Source organism: Indicator indicator, chromosome 1 (assembly GCF_027791375.1).
Source record: "Indicator indicator isolate 239-I01 chromosome 1, UM_Iind_1.1, whole genome shotgun sequence".
NCBI classification, from domain to species: Eukaryota; Metazoa; Chordata; class Aves; order Piciformes; family Indicatoridae; genus Indicator; species Indicator indicator.
The window spans coordinates 28839995-28862493 of record NC_072010.1 but is presented as its reverse complement, the minus strand read 5'-3'; the positions used below and the strand labels follow the sequence as shown (position 1 = coordinate 28862493).

General features: G+C 46.2%; 1 protein-coding gene across 1 annotated transcript in view; it reads left to right on the top strand.

Annotated features, from left to right (window-relative positions):
- Nucleotides 1-15840: 15840 nt before the first annotated feature.
- Nucleotides 15841-22499, top strand: part of FOXO1 (forkhead box O1) — a 62599-nt gene continuing 55940 nt past the window's right edge. Inside the window, exon 1 of the mRNA XM_054382358.1 lies at nt 15841-16455. Within this exon, the coding sequence (XP_054238333.1) occupies nt 15856-16455 (600 nt within the window). The 5' untranslated portion in view covers nt 15841-15855. The remainder of the gene's footprint in view (nt 16456-22499) is intronic.

The following is a 22499-nucleotide window of genomic DNA, read 5'->3' as shown; positions in this document are numbered from 1 at the left end:
GAGACAGATGATCATCCACTACCAGCTCCAGCTGTGAGGCAGAACATGTGCTTACAGACATTGGTGTATGCCCTGGGAGAGCTGTGCTGTACTTGCTGAGTGCTGAATACCAGTTTATCACGTTCTGGAATCCTTTCTCATGTACACCCAATTGTACACTTCTTTCCTGTTTAGAGGAGAGATTATCCCACCCCATAAACACCCCTGTAGAGATAGCTTTGTGCAGCTCTTCTCCGTGTGGCAGAGGTAATGGTGAGGATGCCCATTGTAGGGGAACCAGTGCACCACAGGACCTGTCCTCTAGACTGCTCTGCTGCCAGGAGCTCTTTTGAGGCCATCTCCTCCACCCACTGCACAGCAGTAAACCATGGCCACGCCTCATCCACAGAATGAAGAGCAACTTCATCTCAGCAGGATTTCACAGCCACTGGAAGAAGCACTACTGGGAAGAGATGTCAACACCTGCTTTAGGACGCTCCCATAGCCCAGCACAGATGTCCCTCAAAGGCTGGGAGAGGTGACCCAGATCCAGTGCATCATATCTCCCCAAAGGGTGTTGCTCTAAAGTGGTGCTTCTTGATGCAATTGCTTCTTAGTGACAGGAATGAGGTAGGTGTGTTTTAATGAAGAGCACCTGTAGCTTTACAAGTCCCTGTGTGGGAGGATTGCTCTGCTGTGGGTCAGTACTGTGGATGGCTTCATCCTGCTCCTCTGCATAGCCAGTGGCCCCAGGCACTGCAGGATCACCCCTCTGGCTCTGACCAAAAGTCACCTTAAAATCTGTCCTTACTAGTGGTGCTGGTGTTGGTGAAAGAGGTGATGAGCTGGACTGATAGTTGTGTCTTCCCTAGGACAACAGATAAGCAAACATTTAAGGAGAAAGAAACTAGTGAGGGGAGACAAAAAACCCTGTCTCTCTCATGGTATCAGGATACTGGTGCTTGCTGACATGCTGATGCAAGCTGGGGCTGTTTCATGCCAGAATTTTTTAATAGGGCAAAAAGGCCAGCTGGTCTTGGAGGCTGATCATCTCCCTCCCTTTGTAAAAGTTGAAGGGCTGCCTCCCCAGTAGGTCTACTTTGATTTACTACTCACCTGAAAGGAATCAGAAATGCCTTCACATACACCTAAAGCTTTTGAGAGCCCACAGTTCATCCCTACAAATGTGCACGTGGTCCTGCATGTGCCAGAGTTTCAGCTCACAGAGTATCACAGAGCAATTTCTGCTTCGTTTTTTTTATAGCCTTTGCAAGATTTTTCTGGGTTTGCCTTCAGCCGTTATCCAATGAGTTAAAGGGATGCACTTGCAGAGGACATTCATCCTTGGCATTCATCACAGGTTACATGGATGGCTGCCTGAGAGCCTTCCTGCTTGTTCTTACCTTCGTGAGCTCTTGTTCCATGGTATAGGTTCTCCAAGAGAAACCTAGTGTGTAACCCTAGCATTACTCCTCCATTCCTGTGAACATCTTTATGGTTTACGTGCTCTAGGCTGTGTTCTGCTTTTCTGTCTGTCGAGTTCACAAACACTGCTGAAATGATCCTCCACCTCTCAGCTGACCATGAGACAGTTCAGCAAAAGCAGGTTCACTTTTCAAAACATTTCCTGCGGCCTCTTGATGCAACATCGCTTTGTGAATCAGTGTCTCACTTCTAACGGTGAAGAGTCCCATTCACAGTCAAGATAGTGGCACTGGCACTGAACATAGCTGTCTTCTGAAAAGTCTCTTCTGCTCCTCTTTAATCTTTCCAACTGTGCAGGTTGTGCATGCTCTGCTTCTCATAGGTATTTGAAGCCTTTGTCTGAAGAGTCTTGTAAAATGTTTGTGCCTCTTTTAAGCGAAAAAGATCTTCGAAGAGAGAGAAACTGCAAATGTGTGTTTCTTTCCATGCTTCAGACAGCCTTCCATACAGTGTTCTGTAAGGTTATTCTCAGTGCTTCTTGCTGACTTCTCTCATTTTGCATTCCCTCTCAGCACACATTGCTTTAAAATAGTCCTTCCTACCTTCATGAAAAGACAAAAAAATTTCTCTTGCCATGCTCAGTGCATTCCCGGGATGCTTCGATGCCTTGGATCCCTGGTTGCTGCTGTGAGGTTCTCACTCTGCCGGTTGCCCTGCTTCCCATTTGCTCTTTGCCCTGCCTCCACTTCTGATATGAAATCAGCATTCCCTGCTGGTAGATAAGGTGAGCCCTGTGGCAGAGCAGTTAATGAAGATGAGTCTGTGTTACTATAACAGATCAACTGTTGAAAGGAGCAATCTGAGATGGGGAAATCTACCTTACTCTGTAGTATCAGTACCAACTGACTCCACTTGCAGCTCTTCCAAATGGGAATATTCTGGTCTCCTAAATGTTATTGGTAATTCTGACTATAACCCACACAGGAGATCAGACTTTAAACTTCCTGTCAATCTTCTCTCCTTTTCCACTGACATCAGGTCAACATATTCATTTTTATGTTGCTAATCCACAGCACTGGCGTGACGCCTTGGAATATATTCGGGAGCAGAGCTTGAACAACACTCACAGATTGCTAATTTATGTAAGGTTTTATCAAAGCAAAGTACAAATATGCTTTTAAATAATAGTCTTTTATTAATGGCATCGATACTATTGTTACACTGCTATCAAACAATTTTATATTTAGGTGGGAATTTACAGAAAAGAAGACAGAGATGAAGATCTTTCTGGTCAAGAAATGGTGTTATATATAGCACGACTGCTGCCTTCAATTTCTTGTGTGGAATGATGTGGTTCACCTTTGTGCAAAGAAAATGTGTGATCTCTCAGCCTTCACAGCTGTTAGGCACCTGTAAGTTACCTCAAAACTTAGCAATATGTGAAGATTTTCCATCCAGAATTGAAGTGACAGTGCTAGCCAACACGTCTTCAAACACAGAAATTGCCTCAAAAAGTATCACTTGATGTTTGACGTAGATTGGATTGAGCATTTGACAACCCTTGAAAAAAAGGCAGTTGATTGACAACTGTGAAGGTTGATTACTTTTCTTTTTTATTTTTTTTTTTTTGTATTTCATACTGCTTTAAGGGAGGGCTTTCTTGGTCAATGTCCTGTCAGTGGTGTGACTAGAGATTTTGAACCAGAGCCAAAGCTTGCCAGTGAGCTTTTGCTTGTTGACATGCTCTGATGTTTGATTTTGTGAGGGCTGGGATTACCCTTGGAGAATGAGCAGAGCCTATTGAAGCAACTGCACTTATCACTAGCAGCCTGCAGGAAGGGTGGGCTTTGCATCCGGCGTAGAGGTGTGAAGGTAACTCGTGCCCAGGTTATGCTGGCTCCTCTATGTTGCTCCCATCAAGTCAGCTCTCCTGGCTTTCAGGCTAGGGTTTCAGTAAGTGAATATTCTCCACTTGTTTTTCTTTCTCAACTCCAAATGGAGCTGAAGGTGGTTGGCAAAGACCTAAACATTAAATCTGAGGTGCTTGAGTCATAGCAGGTGAATCTTGCCCACATGCTGAACCTCTAAATGAAGCTGCATACAGGCTCTTAAATGCCTGTCTACGCAGAAGCCACTGGCCAGCACAGAAACAACTTGAAACTCACTCTTCCACCTTATGACTGGGAAGATTGCAGGTACTTTTCCCTTTGCCTGGAGATACTGTCAGAAGGCAGCAGAGGTCCATTTTACCACAGTTAACAAAACTCCATTTTTCCCCAAGTAAGCTGAGCAAAGATTTCATGCAAGCCACATGCACTACATCGAGAAACATGGTTTTTCTCCCACGTTCTTGCTGTGCCTGCAGTGGCATGGTTAACAAAAGCTGTTGTTTTTTCAAAAGTAAAATCATACTTCTGAATTGTTTCCAACGGCCTTGGTTGCTCTTTTGGTTTCTAGCTAAACTCGCCACATTAGAAGAAATCCCTGTTGCGAATTGCCTGCTTCCCTCAGCAAGCCCTTGTGAATCATCTGCAAGGGAACAACATGGTGCTGCTACCATGCTAAGTGCAGCAGCTGCCAGGCTGCTCTCCATGTCTGCTGCAAGATGATGCCCAACATAGGCATTCAACAGCTTTTGTGGGTCGGTTGTATGGCTTCCAAAATTTTTGGCCTTCCCCTCCCCCCCCAGATTGATTCAAACAAGATATGTCATCAAGATTTTGCAAAAGAGTTTTCCAGATACTTTGTCATAGCTGGCTGTCTATGACAAGAGGTGTGAAAAGCCTCTACAAACCAGGAAACTTATTTTGTGGTGCAGTTGGTATAGGAAAAAGTTCAGTCGCAGCTTTTTGTGCTTGGCTCTGCCACTGCAGATTCAACATCTTGCAGCTTCGATTCCTGCGAAACACTCTCAAAATATTTGTCACAGGCTGCTTGTGCTCTAAAATCTATGGGAGCAGAGCAAGCTGTGCAACACAGCATGCCAGCATGCTTGTGAAAAATCCTTTATAGATGCCTGTCACTGCTCAGCTTAGCGCTTACCTTTGTATTTGCTGTAGCCATTTTCTTGACCTTGCATTTACCTCCGTGGCACTTACACACTTCTTTGTTCAGCTGCTGATCTTGTTGGCTGGCTCAGACATTGTTGCACATGCAGCAATCTGTCAGCTAGACAGTAACCCCACTGAGGAAAAGATGTGCTGATTTCATCTGACATTGGCACATGAATTTGATTAAAATATCAAAGAAAGGATCCATTGTTGTAGGTGTTTTTGAAGACCTATTTGCACAACTTCTCAGACCTTACTCAGACAGATGGTTTTTCTGATCACCACAAGAAAATCTTGGGTTTGACAATGGAGAAGGTGTTGCTACCCATACTGTAACAGTGATGCTTGGGATGAAGACTTCTGTAATCAATGTGACAGTGCTCCCCAGCTGATGTTTTCCAAACCACCCATCTGCTGTGCTACTCTGGTTGCTGATTTCACAGCACCATGTAACCACTGACTCTCCTTTCTCATCTGCAGCTAGATCAAGCTGAAAACCAAGGAGCAGACAAAGATGATCTGGCTGACTGCTTCTGCAAGAACTTTCCTCTGTGCTGTGTTAGGCCATAGTGTAACTGTGTACTGAATTGTCCCTGGAGAAACAAGAATTGAGGGGAAAGATTGCAAACCCATAATGCTGCAAAACAGCAGTAGGGCAAAGACAAATTCCTGAAGATCTGTCAGAAAAGCAAACAAAAATGAAAGCTGTTCTGGTGAGTCAGAAATATTTGGCCAGCACTGTCTGTAAACTTCAACCTTTGATACAACCTTTCTCAGCTACTGAGTTCAGTATGCTCAAGAGTGATTTCTGCAATCTCTCAGCTGCCAGATATTGATAACTTTTTAAGAATATCACAGCAACTTTCAAGGCTTTTTTGCCCTTGTCCTCACTGTGATCTTCTCCTTTTTTCAGCAGCTAGGCCCATTCTAGAGCTACTTTCCCACCCTTCCCAGAGAGCTCCACCTTCACTCTTTCTCTCTCTCTTCAAGCTGCCAGATGTTCACCACGGGTTAAAGTTGGTGCCCTGGAGGAGTCTGAATGCCAACATTGTAAGATAAGAAGTGTAAAATGCAGTTATTGTCCATTTGTCAGTCTCCAGGGTGACAAAAGCTGGAGACTGTTGCTGACAGACAGTCATCTCCACAGCCTCAGGGCTATGGAGGGAAAGTCCTTTCCTTACCTCTGTGCATTCTGGCAGACTGAGGCTCACAGTAGTCTGGAGTACTGGCTCTGAATGGGTTGCACACTGTTGTGCTAGATTTTGAGCATTGCTCTGGAAGAGGCTGTATGTCTGCTTCACACCTTAAATACACTTCTCTGCTAACATGAAGTTGAGGAGGAAGGGTCTAGACAGGGTCAGACTGGTGCCTTTATTCGCACTCTTGATTTAGTTCTGATATTAAAAGAACACCTCATTAGATTCACATGATGGAGAAGCAAAGAAAGTGCCTATTTGTGGAGGCTGAGGAGAATCCACAGAGATGTGGGTTGCTGTTATTTGTCTGAATGGCGCCTCCTGACATCACGAGTGGCTGGAAGTCTTGCTCAGGAACATCCGAGAAGGAAGCTCTGCCTGGCTACATTAAAGCATCACACATACACAACACTTTCAGCATCTAGAATTGCATTTCTTGTCTTTTGTGACAGACGTCTTATTTTGCAGCAAGTTTCAAGTGCAGAGAGGGTAATGATTTTTGAGTCTTGTGAGAAAAGTGTGCCCCTAGCTTGTTTTCAAAGTGACTTTTTAACCACACCATGGTGATTTCACAAAGAGTAAGATCGGGCGTATATGTAGAAGAGGGTAAAAAAAAAAGGTTGTACTAAAAAAATTCTAGGAAGATACCAACTGAAAGGAAGACACATCTGGTAGATCTGGAAAAGTAACAAGCAGTCCTGCTTTTCTGCACCAAATTTCCTGTAATGTAAAAATGTAGTTTTGCAGCAAAGCTATGAGAAGCTCAAGTTTTTATGTTCTCAACATACGTTAAGAACTTTTTTTATGTTAATTTTTGTCCCTTGTCCATTTTATTTTGACACCTGAGTCCTTCTTCAAGTGTGTATCCAGATATTCAGTGGCCATTACTGCTGGGTCATCCTGGGCAGACTGCTAGCAGGAAATGCTGAGAGTGCCTTGGCATTTATTCAGGTGGGTCAAGAATAGAGCAGCTGTCTGCCTGATAAACCACTTCATCAAGAGCTGTCAATCCCTGCTGTCCCTGAACCCATTAGTTGAGGCCTGGCTATTTAGAACTGAACACCACTGGGCAAGGGCTCCTTTGCCAACTCCAAATCTTATGTCTTTTTCAGCACTGACTGGCTTTGCTGGAGGCACTGCAGGGAATCACAGCCTGGAGGTCCTTACTTTAGACTTGTGGGTGCCACAGGGCATAGTCAGCCATGCCTCAGGATTAAAGAGAAGGAAATGACTGGCTACCATGCAGGAAGGGAGGTGTGGGGCCAGCTTGCAACAGACACTCAACCAGGTGAACTTCACTGCAGTGTTAACTTTGGAAATGCAAAATTACTTCTGACTGCACCAAGGGCAGGAACTCTTGATCCATTCACCTATTAAATCTCTGCAAGGCACACTGTGGTGAAGATGTGGATGTGATCAGGGTAAACCCTCTGGGAGACACCCATGCAGACCTGCCCTGGGCTCCTGCAGAGTTTGCCCATTGTTCCTTGGAGTCACAGCTCTGGGAGGACAGTCCCGCAGTGCCTTTTAAGTATTCTCGTGGGTTCTTTGTTTTGCAAAAGCTCCAATTCAGGATGCTTTGATACACATCTCTTTTTAGTTCTCATTTTCCTTCTTTCCCTGTTTCCTTTCTTGATGTTTTTCCCTTGTGACTTCATTTTTTCAATTTCCTCATCTCCTCCCACCCTCTCCTTTTTCTCTCTCCTCACTCTTTCCTTTCTGCCTCTGCATTTCCCATTCTCCAGTGGCTCTGGCAGCCACTGGGGTGGATTAGGTGCCCCTGTGAGCCTGTGCCTAAATGAACCAATTCCCGTTCAACAAAGAGGGGATATCAGGGAGTCCAGTTGTTGTTTGAGGCTCTCCTTTGTTTGCTTGTGGGGGTTTTGTGGGGTTTTTTGTTTGTTTGTTTGTTTTGGGGTTTTTTTGGGTTTGTTTTTTTTTTTTACGTTTTGTTGGGGGGGGTAAGGGGGAGGGGGGGTTTGTTGCAAGCTGCTTCATCAGCCAGAGAGGCTGATAGCCACAACTGGAGCAAATAGTGAAAGTGGGTGGCTTTCAGGGAGCTACTGCTGATTTCTTTGCAGCTGCAGTAGCATTTCTACAGCATGTGGGTGAACAGATCTGAACAGCTCCACCATTTACCTCTTTGCATCTGATGTTTTTCTCCACCTCAAGCCCCGTCCTAAATCTCACTAGAGATCCCTTCCTTCTTGGATAAAAACAGAAGCCACCAAACTGTCACTCGCCATGTGCCTGATCACATGGCGTAAGTTCATCTGATCCTGGTTGAGGTTCACTATTTGGGGCTTGGCAGGTGCAAATGTGAAGTTGAAACTTCTGGTTGCTCTTCTTATCTGTTTTCAGGCCAGTGAGTGGTGTGCCTCTACCTCCAGGCAGAACCCACTGCTGGGCCCTTGCTAGTTTCAGTTTCATCAGTATACTCTCCTTGTAGGCCAGACATCAGCAAAGTTTGCATTTGCAGCATGAGATCTTAAAGCACTTAAACTCTTAACTAGCAAGGTTGTATTGGCAGACGTTATTTATACCCATTTTGCATAGAGGTTAAGAAAAAGCACAGTTAATGTGATTCACAAGCAGAGAGTGTAGTTGCTTGGGGTTGCCATCCTTCTGCTGTGGACATTTATGTCATGGACAGCATTTCTACACTAAAAGCTTACCTATTGAGTATCCTGCCCAAACGTTGCCTTCTCTAATGTGTAAGTCACCAGCAGCATATATGCATATATGTCAAAATACTGTCTTGCTGTTACTGTCTAACCATGTTTGCATCTATATAAATCTAGTGTAAAATCTATATAATGATATCATGCATATGCATTTGTGTGGTGTATACATAATGCACTCATTTGTATGCAAATGTAGTTGCATACATATATAAATATTCTTTTCAAGCACGAATTCAACAATGGGGGGAAAAAAAAGTATGTTTCTAAAAGTAAGTCTTTTATTATGCCACAGCTTCTGTACTGATTCTGGCTGTAAAGGATTTTTTTTTTCTCACTGATGACAGGTAGCTATCAGTTTTCCAATGAAACAAAGGAAAAAAAAAAAAGATGAAATAGTTGTCAAGCATTGCATTGTGCCACGCTATGAATTTTCCTTCCTACAGGCTGAAGAGAAACCACTGAATTATACCGTAACTGTCAAGTGTCCTGTTTTTAGTTTGTTGCTCAAACACAATAGAATTATTTAATATACAAAAGCTATCATGCGCAGCCAGTCGGTTTTTCCTTCGGCGATATATCAAGGAAAACAAGACATGAGAAACGCACCTGAAAGCGCTGAAACATTGACCGTAGGATGCGGGGAGAGTATGGTAATAGATCACACGTACGACAAAACAGAAACCCAACACCCTGCAAAACGTACACACCACTTGAACTGCCTTCACTTCCAGGCACATTGGCCTTTGCATAGGGGTGGGCCGGGTGATTCAGCTGAATCTGAAACCTGATAAACTCCTGCCTTCTGTTTTTACATCACAGCCAGTGATTGCACATGACACATTAAACCCAGATACCGCTACCTTTGGTATTTGTAATATCAGTCCTGGTAAGGATCATTTCTTGGACGTGCTGTACTTCAGTCTTTCACTTGTGGATGTGGGTGTAAGAGGATATATGTTTAAATGGAAGGTCTGGAGGCTAGACTGTGAGAGTCAAGAGATGACTCGAACTTGGCAGTGCCAGGTTAACACTTGGACTCTGTGATCTTAAGATCTTTTCCAACCTAAACAATTCTACGATTGTGTGAGTTTGTGCCAAATATTTTTTTCTGTTTATGAAATGTGGGAGCAGACTCTGGTTCCCAGTAACCTACGCCTCGCTTGAGCTCATTCAGTGAATATGGTTTTGTACAAATGCTGAGAACCACACTTAGTAGGAATTTAAGCCATGTTAATCTCACCAATCAGTAAAGTCATATTATTTCTTTTCTTCAACTGAAAAAGCATATGAGTGCTTCTGGCGTGGGCTCTTGCACAAGGATATTTGCAGTTAAATTCTGATTCCATCAAATACTGCAACTCAGAAATGGTTTCCATGAAAGCTTTCTCTCAAATTTTGTTTACATTTTTGCAGATGCTAAGAACAAATGAGGTATGAATGACATCAAAGGAAATTGTCCAAAAGTACTTAGTAAATATTTTTTCTAGTTATTTTTAGTAAAAAATATTTTTAAAATACTAAATTATTTTAAAATGTGCATGGCCAAATATTTATTGTGGATTTCCTTTAAGTCAGGGTGATCTAGCAGTCATTAGGTCTGCACTGAGATTTTGGTGGTGCAACACCCAGCAGCTCCTTCTCCCAGTCTCAGGAGCACAACCCCACCTTCACTCCTCTTGGTGTCTCTCCTTTCTCCCTTCATCCTGGTAGCACCACCTGCTGAGCCCTCTGATTGCTCTCTGCCACTGAAGCTGCTATAGAGAAATTGGGCAATGAGGAGTGGGTTGGTTGAGGATTGTTGCTGTCCAGTTTGAAGACTTGCCGTCAGTTGCTGTCAGTGAAGAAGAGGATGATAAGGAGGAGAAGGATGGAGATGCAGAAGTTGCTGCGAGAGCCCCAGACACAGCAGCCCATATCCTGCTGTAAGCAGTGAGGAGGTGAAGGAGACAGTGTTTGGCTATTTGGACAGTTCTCCCATCACTAACAACAGTTATCCACCTGAAGAGGTGAAAGGGTGAAGGGTGTGCTTCCTGGAGGCTGGAGCAGCACCATGCTGTGCTAGGATCTGGCAGTTTTCATCTCAGAAATAAGTCCAGAGAAGTAGGCAGCCAACACAGCCAGTGTGTGGCCCTAATTTCAGCCATACCGATGTAAATTCAGGACACCGTAGTATGCTTCTATGGGCACCATTCAGCATTTTCCCCCAAGTGTAGCTGGAGATGTACCTGAGACAAGGTAACTTCAAACTCCTCATCAGCAAGTATCCTGACAACAGTTTGGTGACACGAATTTTCTTAAGCCTAAGGACTGGATCTTGGTAGACCTGGCTTTGAAGTCTGTTTCTGCCTATGCATTTTCTGTGAGGTCTTCTGCTCATAATGTGAGGTCATGGTGGCCCAGTCTTCCCCCTGTGAAGTAGGACTAATCCTTTTGCCTTTCTTTTGCTGTCTCTCCACAGTGACCATTTAGCCCATTAGCCCAATGCTTTGCAGCACATTCTTTTTCTTACTGCTGGGCTTGGGAGGGCTGCAGCCCTTCTGGAGTGTGCAGGTGCTTGTGTGCATCGGACGACAAGAAACGACACAGAAGTTTGTGCCAGCAAGACTGAGGGCAGCTTGTTTTGCTTGAGCAAGTGGCCCCTTGAGGTCAGCATCGGCCTGCCCATCACTTGCACTGAGCCACTGGACAAGTCTGGAGCCCCAAGAATCCTGAGGATGTGAAAGCAAGGGAATCAAAGAATACTCTTTTTCCACGTGCTATGAAATGGGATGAGTGGAATTTGCTGGCCTGAAGGCAGCTAGCTGAGAGCAAGTGTGAACTACTCAAACAGAAAGCTAGCATCCCCGTGGCTGGTCAGCTCTGCCATCTGGGGTGGTGAATCATCTGCCAGGGGGATGTGTTTTGCTCCCTCAACCACAGAGTGGACCTAAATGTGACACTCCTCTGTGGGCCAGCTCAGTCCCACATTACCTGTTAGTGCTGCTGTGTGAGGTGGGAGACAAAGGGAAGGATAGAAAGAGAATGGAGTCATTAGCACCATCAAATCATGGTGAGGGATCAGCAGATCTTTGAATTATCTCTGTGGTTCATGTGGTTGGTGGGGAGAGATGCATAGTCCCAGGAGGTAACTCACACCAGTGAAATAAAGCTCCTGCTCTGAAATGTGCTGCAAAGGGACTGCCTTTCTCCATCAGCTGTGTAAGAAGACTCAGACTGTTTGGGAGAGCTTCAGACATCTTGAAATCCTTTAGCTGGGCAGTGAGAACGCTCTGTTCACCTGCGACATGTCCAGGCTGCTGTGTAGGGAGGCCCTCAGTCACCCTGGGCTGGGAGATGTGCCCGAGGTGCTACACCACCCTTCTGCTATCTTGGCTCCGTGGAAACATGGACTTGTAACCAAAGCAAATCCTTTCTGAGAAACGTGAGGGAACTGGAGGTGCTGAACTCCCCCACGTTTCCTCAGAAAATAAGCTTTCTCCCAGCACAAAGTGGTATTTCTCGCTGCTTTTTGTTCTGTTAAAATGTTTGTACTCTCACTGTGAGCATACATGTAGAAAAAAGAGCTGTACATGGAGTATGAGTGCTTTCAAATTCATGTAATCTGCTGAATCTTATCAAAACCTCAGAAAACGAATTACACAGTCAGTAGTAAAAAGACAGTACAGATCCTTTATTTTGGCTGCCTCGAACCCAGAATGTGAATAGAAGGCTCTGCTTTATTCCAGTGATGATAAAAGGCAATCTTCAGGTCTTTAATTTGAGGGAAAAAAAAAAAAGTACAAGCTGATGCTAAGGATGATAAGAGATATTGTATTGTAGAGGAGTGGAAAATGGGAGCAGGAGTAGGAGTAGAGAAATGCAAAGGTGGAGTGTAGGAGGAGGACTGTGGGAGTAGAAAATGAATTGTGGTGCATCCATCAGCATTTCAGCATTCTGGGAGATGAGATAAACTTAACGCTGTCACTTGTAGATGCAGGAAAATTTCTTGTAGTGAGACATTGCTGTGCTGAGTTGTTTTAGGATGAGGAAGCCCCCCTTCAGCAGCAAGATGTGTGGTTTTATTCATGGCAGCATGTTTTAAGTGTGATTAACAGTGTTGGGGTACACCAGGAGAGCAGTGCAGGAGGGCTTAGAGCATACTGCTTGTGTGACCCTTACATTGTGTGTTGCAGGTGTGTCACTGTTGCTTTGACTCTAAAATTGGTTGACCTGAAGGAATTAAATCCCCAAATACTTTCTGAAGCCTTGATGGAGGCTTCAGCAGAGAATCATGTATGCCTGGATTGTGGCCTTACAGAAGGACTCATTCACACAGGCAATTCCAACAAAGTCAGAGCAGAGTGCATGGATTACTCATCCCAGGAAAGTGCACAGCATTGTCTCATCGGCCTTCATCCTTACTCCAACCCTTGGCAGACCTGGGCCAAGCCAACAGCATGCAATGATCAAAATCCCCACAGCAGAGCTAAGCTCTGCATGTTGCATTTGTGAGTCATGGGTCCCCATTTGCCAAGCAAATGCAGAATTTTGAAGGCTCTGATTTTATTGCTCCCTACCTCCATGTCTCTCACCCTGCACTGCAGACTGCTGTCTGTATCCATTGCTGAGTTCTGAGCAGCAAGAACGTCACTGAATGGGGTTCAAACGTGGCAGAGTCCCTCCAAGAAGGTGAGGTGAGTGACAGCAATGTCATGTAGGGCCAAGAAGGGGCAATACAACCATTATCTTGCAGAACTAGCCACACTGAGCTGCAAACACACCAAGGCTTCCTAAAATCCCCCAGGAGTAGCTTTCTTCCCAGTTTTCACAGTTGGCAACTGACAAAAGGAAAAAAAAAGCCATTTTTTTTGCAACATGTGTTACCAGTGGAGGACGGGGAATAACATCTCTACTTTTGACCAAACGGAAAAGCAAGGAGTGAAAGATTTATAAAAGATCCTTAGAAGAAAGCCTGGTTAATAAATCCATTTCCTTTAGCAGGACGGGTGCCAGCCTGGCTCTTAGATTTTTCTTTTTTCAGACACCAAGGAAAGAAAAAGAAAATGTTTCAGTGTTCTCAGGCACTTCTTTTGTTTTGGCTCTCATTTAAACACATCCATTCGCTGCGCGTCCCTGGCTACTTCTCACCATTATATAATCTCTGCTTCTCCAAGGCAGGGTGCTCTCCCTTATTGCAGGGCAACTACTGCAGCTGAGTTGTGTAACGCTGCCGGATAAAGCTGTTCCAAGCTGAAACGTGGCATGAAAGTTATTAGGTTGAACTGGGACTATTTTGCCTTTTTTTTCCAAAACTGAAAAAAAAAAAAAAGAAAAGGAAGGAAAAAGAAAAATAAAAGAAAAAGAGAAAAAGAAAAAGAAAAAAGAAAAAGAGAAGAAGAAAAAGAGAAAAAGAAAAAGAAAAAGAAAAAAGAAAAAGAAAAAGAAAAAGAAAAAGAAAAAGAAAAAGAAAAAAGAAAAAAATAGAGAAAAAGAAAAAGAAAAAAGAAAAAGAGAAAAAGAAAAAGAAAAAGGAAAAAGAAAGAGAAAAAGAAAAAGGAAAAAAGAAAAATAAAATAGAAAAAAAGAAAAAAGAAAAAGAAAAAGAAAAAAGAAGGGTTTTTCTAAAATCTGTGGGTTAAACAATATAAAGTTGTGGGTTGAATACTTTAAAGGATTTGGAAAACACAGAAATGACTTAAAGGCAAAGGAGCTCTGAAATTTGTTGAGCAGCCAACCTAAAATAAGGTATAATCACCTTTGGCATCTGGGAAAATAAACATGACAAAAACAGTGCTTGAAAATTTGATCAGTTACTATGCACTTGTGCATATGTTGCACTAACTACATAGGTGTCAGTGCTTGTCATAAAAAGGGTTTTCATAACAGAGAGCATGTGCATGTAGATGTATGATCTGTCAGCAAATTATATGCTCTGGGCCTAAATCCAGCCTTATACTCTCCTGCCTTTATTATTGTTATTGGTTTTCACAAAATATTTTTATAGGAACAACGAGCCATATTTAAATAACATTAAGGCTCTTTGCCTTGATGCAGGGAGGAGGGAAGAGTAACAGGTTTGCTGGCTCAAGGGTGACAGTTACCCCGCTTCAGCAGCTCTTTGACAGGCAACATCAAACGCCATGGCTGGTTGTGATTTTTGTGATTTACTAAACCCGTGTCTGAAACACGTTTTTTTTAAAAGCACTCCTGCTACTGAAAGCAGATTTTCTGGAAAGAAGGGTTGCCAGTTTGGTGTACAGTTGCACCTCATCCTTGGGATTGTTCCTCTAGCTTAAGCACACACCTTCATTTTAATTTTAAACAGACTAACACTTCTGTGTCGTCTCTTTGTATGTTTATGGGCTTGGGAGGCAAAGATGGCACGTTCTGTAACTGCTGCCTCTTCGGAAGGCAGAAAAGCAAGTCTTACCAAATGGTGTGGCCTTGGGGTTTTCCGGGAAAAATATGAAGTATGTCTAATACTTGACTTAAAATGAAATTATCCCGAGCGTCCGTGCCTGCCCACGAAGTAAAACACCAGCTCACAGTATGAAAGCACACTCAGCCGGAGGAGGTTTATCACTTCGGGAGGCGCAGACACTTTCCGGCGGGGAGCCTGCCTAGGACGGAGGAAGGCAGGGCAGCTGTCGCAGCCCCTGGCCCCGTCCCCCAGCGCGGGGCCTGCCAGGGCGCCTCCCCGGGCGGCAGCGGCGCTCCGCACGCAGCCAGCGCCACCGGGCTGCTGGTGGCAGCGGGGAGCCGCCTTGGACCCTCCCACCCCCTGCCGTGCAACCCCCTGCAGTAGGCGGATGTCCCTAGGACCCCGCCGATGCCCGGGGCGGCAGGCGCTGGCACCGACGGTGCGGGCGCCAGGACCCTGGCAGTAGTGACCAAGGCAGAAACACTCGCGGACTTCTTTTCCGTGGCCATCTCCCCTTAGCTCGCCGTTACTTCCTTCGCGTCCCATGGCCGAAGTGCACTTACTCTCCGGCCGGGCAAGGGAGCTCCGACACCCCGCGCACCGCCTGCTGAGTCCCGGCGCGGCGCCAAGCCCTGGGCTGCGGGGGGCACCGCCGCCCACCCACCGCTTCTCACCCCCCGCCTCCCGCCTTCGCCGCCGGAAAACAAAAACCACCCAGAAACAGCACGGGGGCACCGGCACCCTCCTGCCAAACTGGCCCCGCGGCGGGAGGCGGGCGGGCGGCGCGGCGCTGCCATTGGCGCGACGCGGACCGTCCCTCCCCGCCGGGAGGAGGAGGAGGAGGAGGAGGAGGAAGGCTGGAGGCGGGCCCGCGTGGGGCGCTCGTTGCAGTCGGTGCGCGCCGGGCGGCCGAGTCGGTGCTCTTGGTGCCGCCGCAGAGGGCAGGGAGTCGGGCAAGGGACAGGGGCGGTGGGGCCGGAGCTGCGAGGGGAGTTGGTGGCCGCGCCGTCGGGGCCGCGCCGGTCCGCATCCGGAGCCTGTATGGGGCGGCGGCGCTGAGCCCAGCCGCCCCGCTGCTGCTGCTGCTGCCGCCGCCGCCGCGTTCCCTCCCCGGCCCCGCCATGGCCGAGGCACCGCAGCTGGTGGACATCGACCCCGACTTCGAGCCGCTGCCGCGGCCGCGCTCTTGTACCTGGCCCCTGCCGCGGCCAGAGTTCAATCCCCCAAGCTCGGCCACCTCGAGCCCGGCGCCGTCGTGCGGCGGACAGCCCGAAGGGGCGGCCGCGGCCGGGGCCAGTACTGCTGCCTCGGGAACGCTCAGTGCCGACTTCATCAGCAACCTCAGCTTGCTAGAGGAGAGCGAGGACTTCACGCAACTGGCCCCTGCTGCCGCCCCCCCGGAGGCGGCCCCCTGCCGCTGCGGGGACTACCCGGCGCCCGAGACCGGCTGCCGTCTCCACCCGCCGGGACCGCCGCCGGTGCCGCCGGTACCGCCGCCCGTGGCTGGTCTGTCTCCTGGCCCCGTGGCCGGGCAGCCCCGTAAGAGCAGCTCGTCGCGCCGTAACGCCTGGGGCAACCTGTCCTACGCGGATCTCATCACCAAGGCCATAGAGAGCTCCCCCGAGAAGCGTCTCACCCTCTCCCAGATCTACGAGTGGATGGTCAAGAGCGTCCCCTATTTCAAGGATAAGGGCGACAGCAACAGCTCGGCCGGCTGGAAGGTGAGGTGCGGGTGGTGGGGGACCCTCCGTCGGAGGGGTCCTACGGAGCTTTGGAAGCCGTGTTCGATGCTGCACATGCTGCCGCCCGGACAGGGAGCCGTGGAGCTTCGGACGGCCGGGCACGCTGCCCGCCCTCAGGCTGCTCGCTGCCCTCCGCGCAGTTTGCAGAGTTCCTGCTCCTTGCCTTTTTTTTTTTTTCTCCTTCCCCTTTAAAATTTTCCTTTTTTTTTTTAATGTCCTTCGTAAGGGAGATGATCACTTTTGCCCTTCCCGTTGTGGAGCGCACCCCCTCCTCCTGGCTCTCCGCCTACACCCCCTCCGCCCCCCCCCCCCCCCGCTCTGCCGAAAGCAAAAGTTCACGCCGTGTCACGGCGCCGTCTCCGGGCAAACCCGCCGGGAGCGCCGCCGCCTCCCACTCCCCCGGGGATGCTGGCCGGGGCCGGGGTTCAACACCCATGTCGTGGGGGTTGCTGTCGGGCGCAGCGGAGGCACCGCCGCCTCGCCTGGGGCTGGCAGGCCGCGGGAGGAGTGGGGGGGCGGGGGGGGCGGGAGTGTTGGGGTGGTTGAGGTGCCGTGCCGGCGGCCGCTCCGAATCGGCGGGGTTTGCCGTCGGGGGGTGGAGAGGGGGCAGAAGCAAACAGGGATGGGGAAAGAGCGGAGGCAGGACAAGGGTTGCAAAAATACCGCGTGTTTAATGAGTAAACTGGTGTATTTGTCTTGATGGCTTTGTTAAACTTGGGTCGCGGGAATGTCTTTCTTCTGTTAAATAGTGGGAGGAAGTTTCCTCCTGCACAGTAGCCTCTGCAGCCGTAGCAGCCTGGCAGCAGTAACCTGTTGGCCGTGGGGATTTGGTTCAGGCTGCACAGGCTGGAGCCGAGCAGCCGATGCAGCTCAGAGCCAGGCTGTAAGGCCAGATGCCCGAGCCCTGCCTCTCCCGGTACATGGGGGCACCCGCTCGCCAGGTCCTGTGGGCAGCGGCTGCTCTTCCAGGCAGGTGGCCCCGAGCCTGGCGTCACTTTGCATGGGGCTGTGTGGCCACGCGGGCCACTGTGGTGGCGGCTGCCTGAGGCCAAATGGTACCCCCCCAGCTCGGCATCCCAGTGGTCGGCGAGTGTTTAATGCTGTTACAAACAAATCGTTTTCCTCTGAGGCCTCTGTTGAGCAAGTATCACCCACCTGTGCCCGTGCTCCTGGTGGAGGCAGAGCGCATAGTTTCGTGGTGCTGCATGAGAGCATTGTCACGATAAGCTTTAGCCGTCTGTAGAAAGACGGAGCCTCCACTGCCCTGCGGAGGGGTTAAACGGTGACAATAAATGTGTGAGGTGGGCGCACCTAGCACAGTGGCAGTACATGGCCCTTTTGTGTTCCTGAGTTTGGTCAAGTCAGATCCAGCCAAACTCTTTGCTTCACTTCATAGATTTTTTGTTATTTTCCTTTTTAAAAGAAAAGAAAGTGTGAACTCATGCTGTACTTACGTATTTTTAACTGCCTAGCTGGGAATATTTGTTACAATTTTTTTAAAGATGTATTCTTGTAGAGGTGGGCAACATCCTGCTAAGGAAATGCAGATTAACCTTAAACTCATTTTTAGATGAAGGCTTTTAAAGCTTTTAAAAGGAATCTGTTAGTTTCACTCAATGTGTTTGACTAAAAAATTTAAAGCATAATTGTCTTAAGACATCTTTCATGAAAACCCTTAGCAGGAGTGAAATGATTGATAGCTGACAACTTTTAACTAAGGTAACTTGTCACTTGAAAATGGTGGTTTTTTTTTTCCCAGTGATATTTCACTCTTCCTGAAAAAAAGCAGGCTATGTCAATTTCGGGATGAGTGGAAGAGAACTGAAAACTTAAGGAAGCAAAATAAAATCAAAACAAAGAACTCCCAAATTCAAGCAAGCAAATAAACTCTTCTAGCTGTGTAACTTGGTAGGTGCTTCTTATTTGATTGCTGCCCTTCCTGTGATGCTTCAGCAAGTAAGAAGGCTTGCACTCCTCTCTCTGACAGAACAAGCTCTCCCCATGCCGACATACCTCTGCTATAACAGGGACAGCTGTTACTGGTATGGTTTTTGGTTGTGGTACCCTCTGGTAGGGCACAGTCGGGTACCCTGCCACGACTTGCGGGTTAATACACATGTGCTCTCCTACCATAATTAAGTAGTTACTGTATTCTGTGTTGGACACTTTGCCCTGATCCCTTCCTTTGCCTGCATCACTTCCAGGCTGCTCAGAAAGCTGTATGCTTGCAGGTTTTACTGCTTTAGCCAGAAAAACGCAATGTTTCCTAAACACCTTTTCAGGTTTAGTTTCTGACAGCCACCGTGTGTCAATGCTACAAGTGATCAGTGGGAGCCCGTTTGCCTCATTTGTCACCACTTAGCACAGCTCAGCCTCAGTAAGGATTATTTCTACTTTCCAGTGCAGTAGCTGTTGATTTACTCGTGCTCTGGGGGCTGGGGACCTGCTGTAGGTGCAGAGGCAGGGCTGAGAGTTGAAGTCTGAGTCAGCCGAGGGCCCCGGTCGTGGCTCCAGCGATGAGCACAGATTAGCTGCGGGTGTTTCTGCTGACAGAGGGAGCGCGGGTTCGCGTTAGAGCCTGGCACAGGCTTAGGGTCAGGAGTACACTGTGTGCAGGGGCTTCGTGGTTCGGGAAAGAGGGGGTAGGTTGTTTTTCTTGCCCCTTAAATAAATATTTGATATACTTACCTTGTTGGAGTTGGCATATTTGTAAAGGCACCTTTCAAATTATACACAAAATCTATGGAATACACAAGAAATTAAAGAGAATGTGCACTTTCTGCATTGTAGCAATGCTGTGTTTCTCACCCAGAAGACAGGGGTTAACTGCTCTCATGCTTGTGAATGCGTAGAGCCCCGGTTTAATATCTGATGCTGAGCTGCTTTTTCATTTTTCCCTGAATGAAAAAGTTCAGCAGTGTCAGCATTATCTGTTAGGAGCTCAAAATAGCATCCAACCTCTTCTGAATAAAATAATTCAAATGGGAATGGCTTTTAAAATAAGACTATAAAAGCAGTAACATAAAATTATTAACAGTGGATTATTAAAGTCGGCAAGATTGTTCTCAGTAGTTTATTCCAGACGTTCTCAGCACAAACTCTGCTTTATAAACAGAACACCTCCTTGAACTCCAAAGTTCAAGCATAGCAAAGCAAAGTTCATATGACCCCTGCCATGCAGTAAGCTACCTTGAATGAAGAAACACTTGGTGATTGTCTCTGCCAGACCCTCTGTATTGTTGAATGTGAAGGAGAGCTAGTAGCAACTGGTGTTGCTCAGAGAAAACTGAAGCAAGAACAAGATCTGTTTCAGAGATAATAAAGAAATTGTTGTGAAAGCTGCATGGAAGATTGAAACTCTTCTCCTAGTACCAGTCAAGTGAAAGCAAACTTTTTTCCTTACCTGCACTAGTGGGAGGCATAGGGCTTTAAGTGAGTCTGTAGTCCTCCAGGAACCTTACTGTAACTATAGAAAATTATTCCTTTGCTTGTATTTGCTATCTTTTTGGCTAATCATAATATCTAAAATATAAAACACTTCTGCAGTGTGTTTATTTCAGGATGTTCATGCTTTATGGCAAGATTGCTGAGATTTAGCATTAAGGAGCTATCACAGTTAAGCTTCCTTGAATGGCCTCATTCTTTTAACCTGCTTTTAAAGACAGGTTCAAATCAAAACCTGCATTTTTTCTTAAACTGAAGACCCAGAGTTTTGGTAGCGCTCATCTAGAGGTGGATGAATGTGTTGTTTATTTTTCACAGTGGGAGGTGTTAAGGACACATGGGTATTTACACCTCCTTGACTTCTAGTCCCGTGGAAACTTGATCACCTAAATTTATTTGTTGCCATTGCTGAAGGGAATGAGAATAGATGGTATCTAGCTGCAGAAAGATGAGTGGATGCAAGCCTGAAAGTCTGAAGACAAACCAGTGTGGGACAGGTGCTTTGGGTGGCCTTCCTGTAGGAACACTTTGTGGTCATGCTTATTCTGTAGTAAATCAATCTCCATGCAAAATAAATTCTAGGCTGTGGTATATTTAATTTGAAACTCACATGCAGTTTGAAGTGTTTGAAATATTTTGTGAAATCAAGAATAATTTTCACAAAAGTTATTCAAAGCCCGTGATTCAGATCAGTGAAGAATTTAAGTTGTGGAAATGTATACAATTTATTTCAAGTGAAATGAATGCATCTTCGTGAGATTTTTACCACATATTTCTTTTTCTGTGCTGGAAATATGGCAATTGAAGATTGCCCTTAGGAATTGCTGTGTTTTCCCTCATTGCTGGTTACATACCTGTAGTCATTTACTTCTGTCCCTCCAGGGTGTTTCCCTAGGTGATTCGTGGAGCCCCCTGGCATCATGCGTTGTATTGTGCGTATGGACAGCATAGGCACATACATATGCATATATCAGTGTTCATAGTTAGTTTGTTGTTTCTGGATTCTGCCAAGTTTCATGTGATGACAGTCATACCTTTTTACATGTGGTACTAGTAATAGACCCAGCAGCTTGCGTCTGCTCTGCTGTGACACCTCATCTCATCTGGAGCAGGCTCAAAGAAACAACCAGAGCAGATCCAGCCTCTTGCCCATCCTGTTATCAGTTTTACTAGTTAGTGGCTTGAATATCTGCTCACTGCCACTAGAAAGTCCTTCACAGCAGCCTTCATTTTCTATCTGTGAGTCACCAGCTTGCATTTTGCTTAGTTTCAGATACGAAAGTTCAGCTTGATCTTCTCAGGTGCAAGGTGCTCTTCTGGCCTGCACCTGAATAACTCCTGGCAAGGCTGTATTGCAGTGCTGGCTCTTAAACATTCATTCCTTTAAACTTAATTTTGTTTCTCCTTTTATGTTTTGCCCATTTCACCTCAGCTCTTGCTTGAAGGAAAAAGCCCATTCTGACCTCAGACCTGTATGTTGCTGCCCTGTTTTTGGGGTGGAGTGCAGGCTTCCTGGCCCCATCCTGCAGGCAGGTTGCAGCCAGGAGGGACTAAGCCACGGCCAGGATGCTCAAGATGTGTCCACTGCCAGTGGCTTGTGCTGTCTAGTGCAGTGTGTCCCAATGTTCATTGGTGGTTTTGAGCTTCCCATCAGGGCCATGAATTATGTATTGGAAACACTCTTAATTTTCTTTGCCCATTTTCTGTTTTCTGTGATGTCTGTTCAGTTATTCGTATGATTATAGGTAAGATCAAACACCAAAATAAAATGCCTGAGTGGTTTTGTATACTGACATAATGACCTTAATTTTCCTGATCTGCCCTGACTTTAAAGAACCTCAGTACAAAAGTGAGGTAACTACTGTCTTTGCCACATATTCCTTATGGCATGCTTAAGTACTTCCTTAGTATCATTATCATATTTGTGCATTATGAGTTGTCAGTGAAATTGGTGGTTTAGGGAAATAGGGGCTTTTGTTGCCTGGGATGGAAAGGGGAAACAGTGTGGTATGAGAGGCTAGAGATATTTAGGTAAGGTACATAAGTGTTTCTTTCCTTTTAATAAAGCAATCAACAATAGGCAGTGTTTTTGGTAGCTTAGGGTTTTTTTTAAGAATCAGAAATGAGGTGCTCTTGAGATGTCTGTTCAGATTTTTTTTTTTAAGTTTCCAAAGCATAATACTACCTAAATATATACCCCTCTGTTTACATAACTGGTGAATGTTTTGTAAAATGAGTGCTTGGCTTGTGGAACAAAAATGCTGATGCATTTTGCAGCCACAGATTTGTGAAATAGGTAGGGCTTTGGCTACAGAGCTTCAACCTTCATCCCCTTTTGTTTTGGGGGAAAGTTTGTATGTGAAATGAGGATTTCTAGTGGAAATGATTTTATAACCTTGAGTATTGATTACTGAAGTAAGATACGGTGAAGATACTTGGTTTATTGTTTTCCTCTTTCAGAAATATGTAGAAGATGGATATATTTACTTTGTCTTGAAGTCCTATGAAGAAGAAACTTCAAATTCACTGATGCCACCTCTAGCTGGTCATAGATAAGCATATGGCAATGCACACTAATG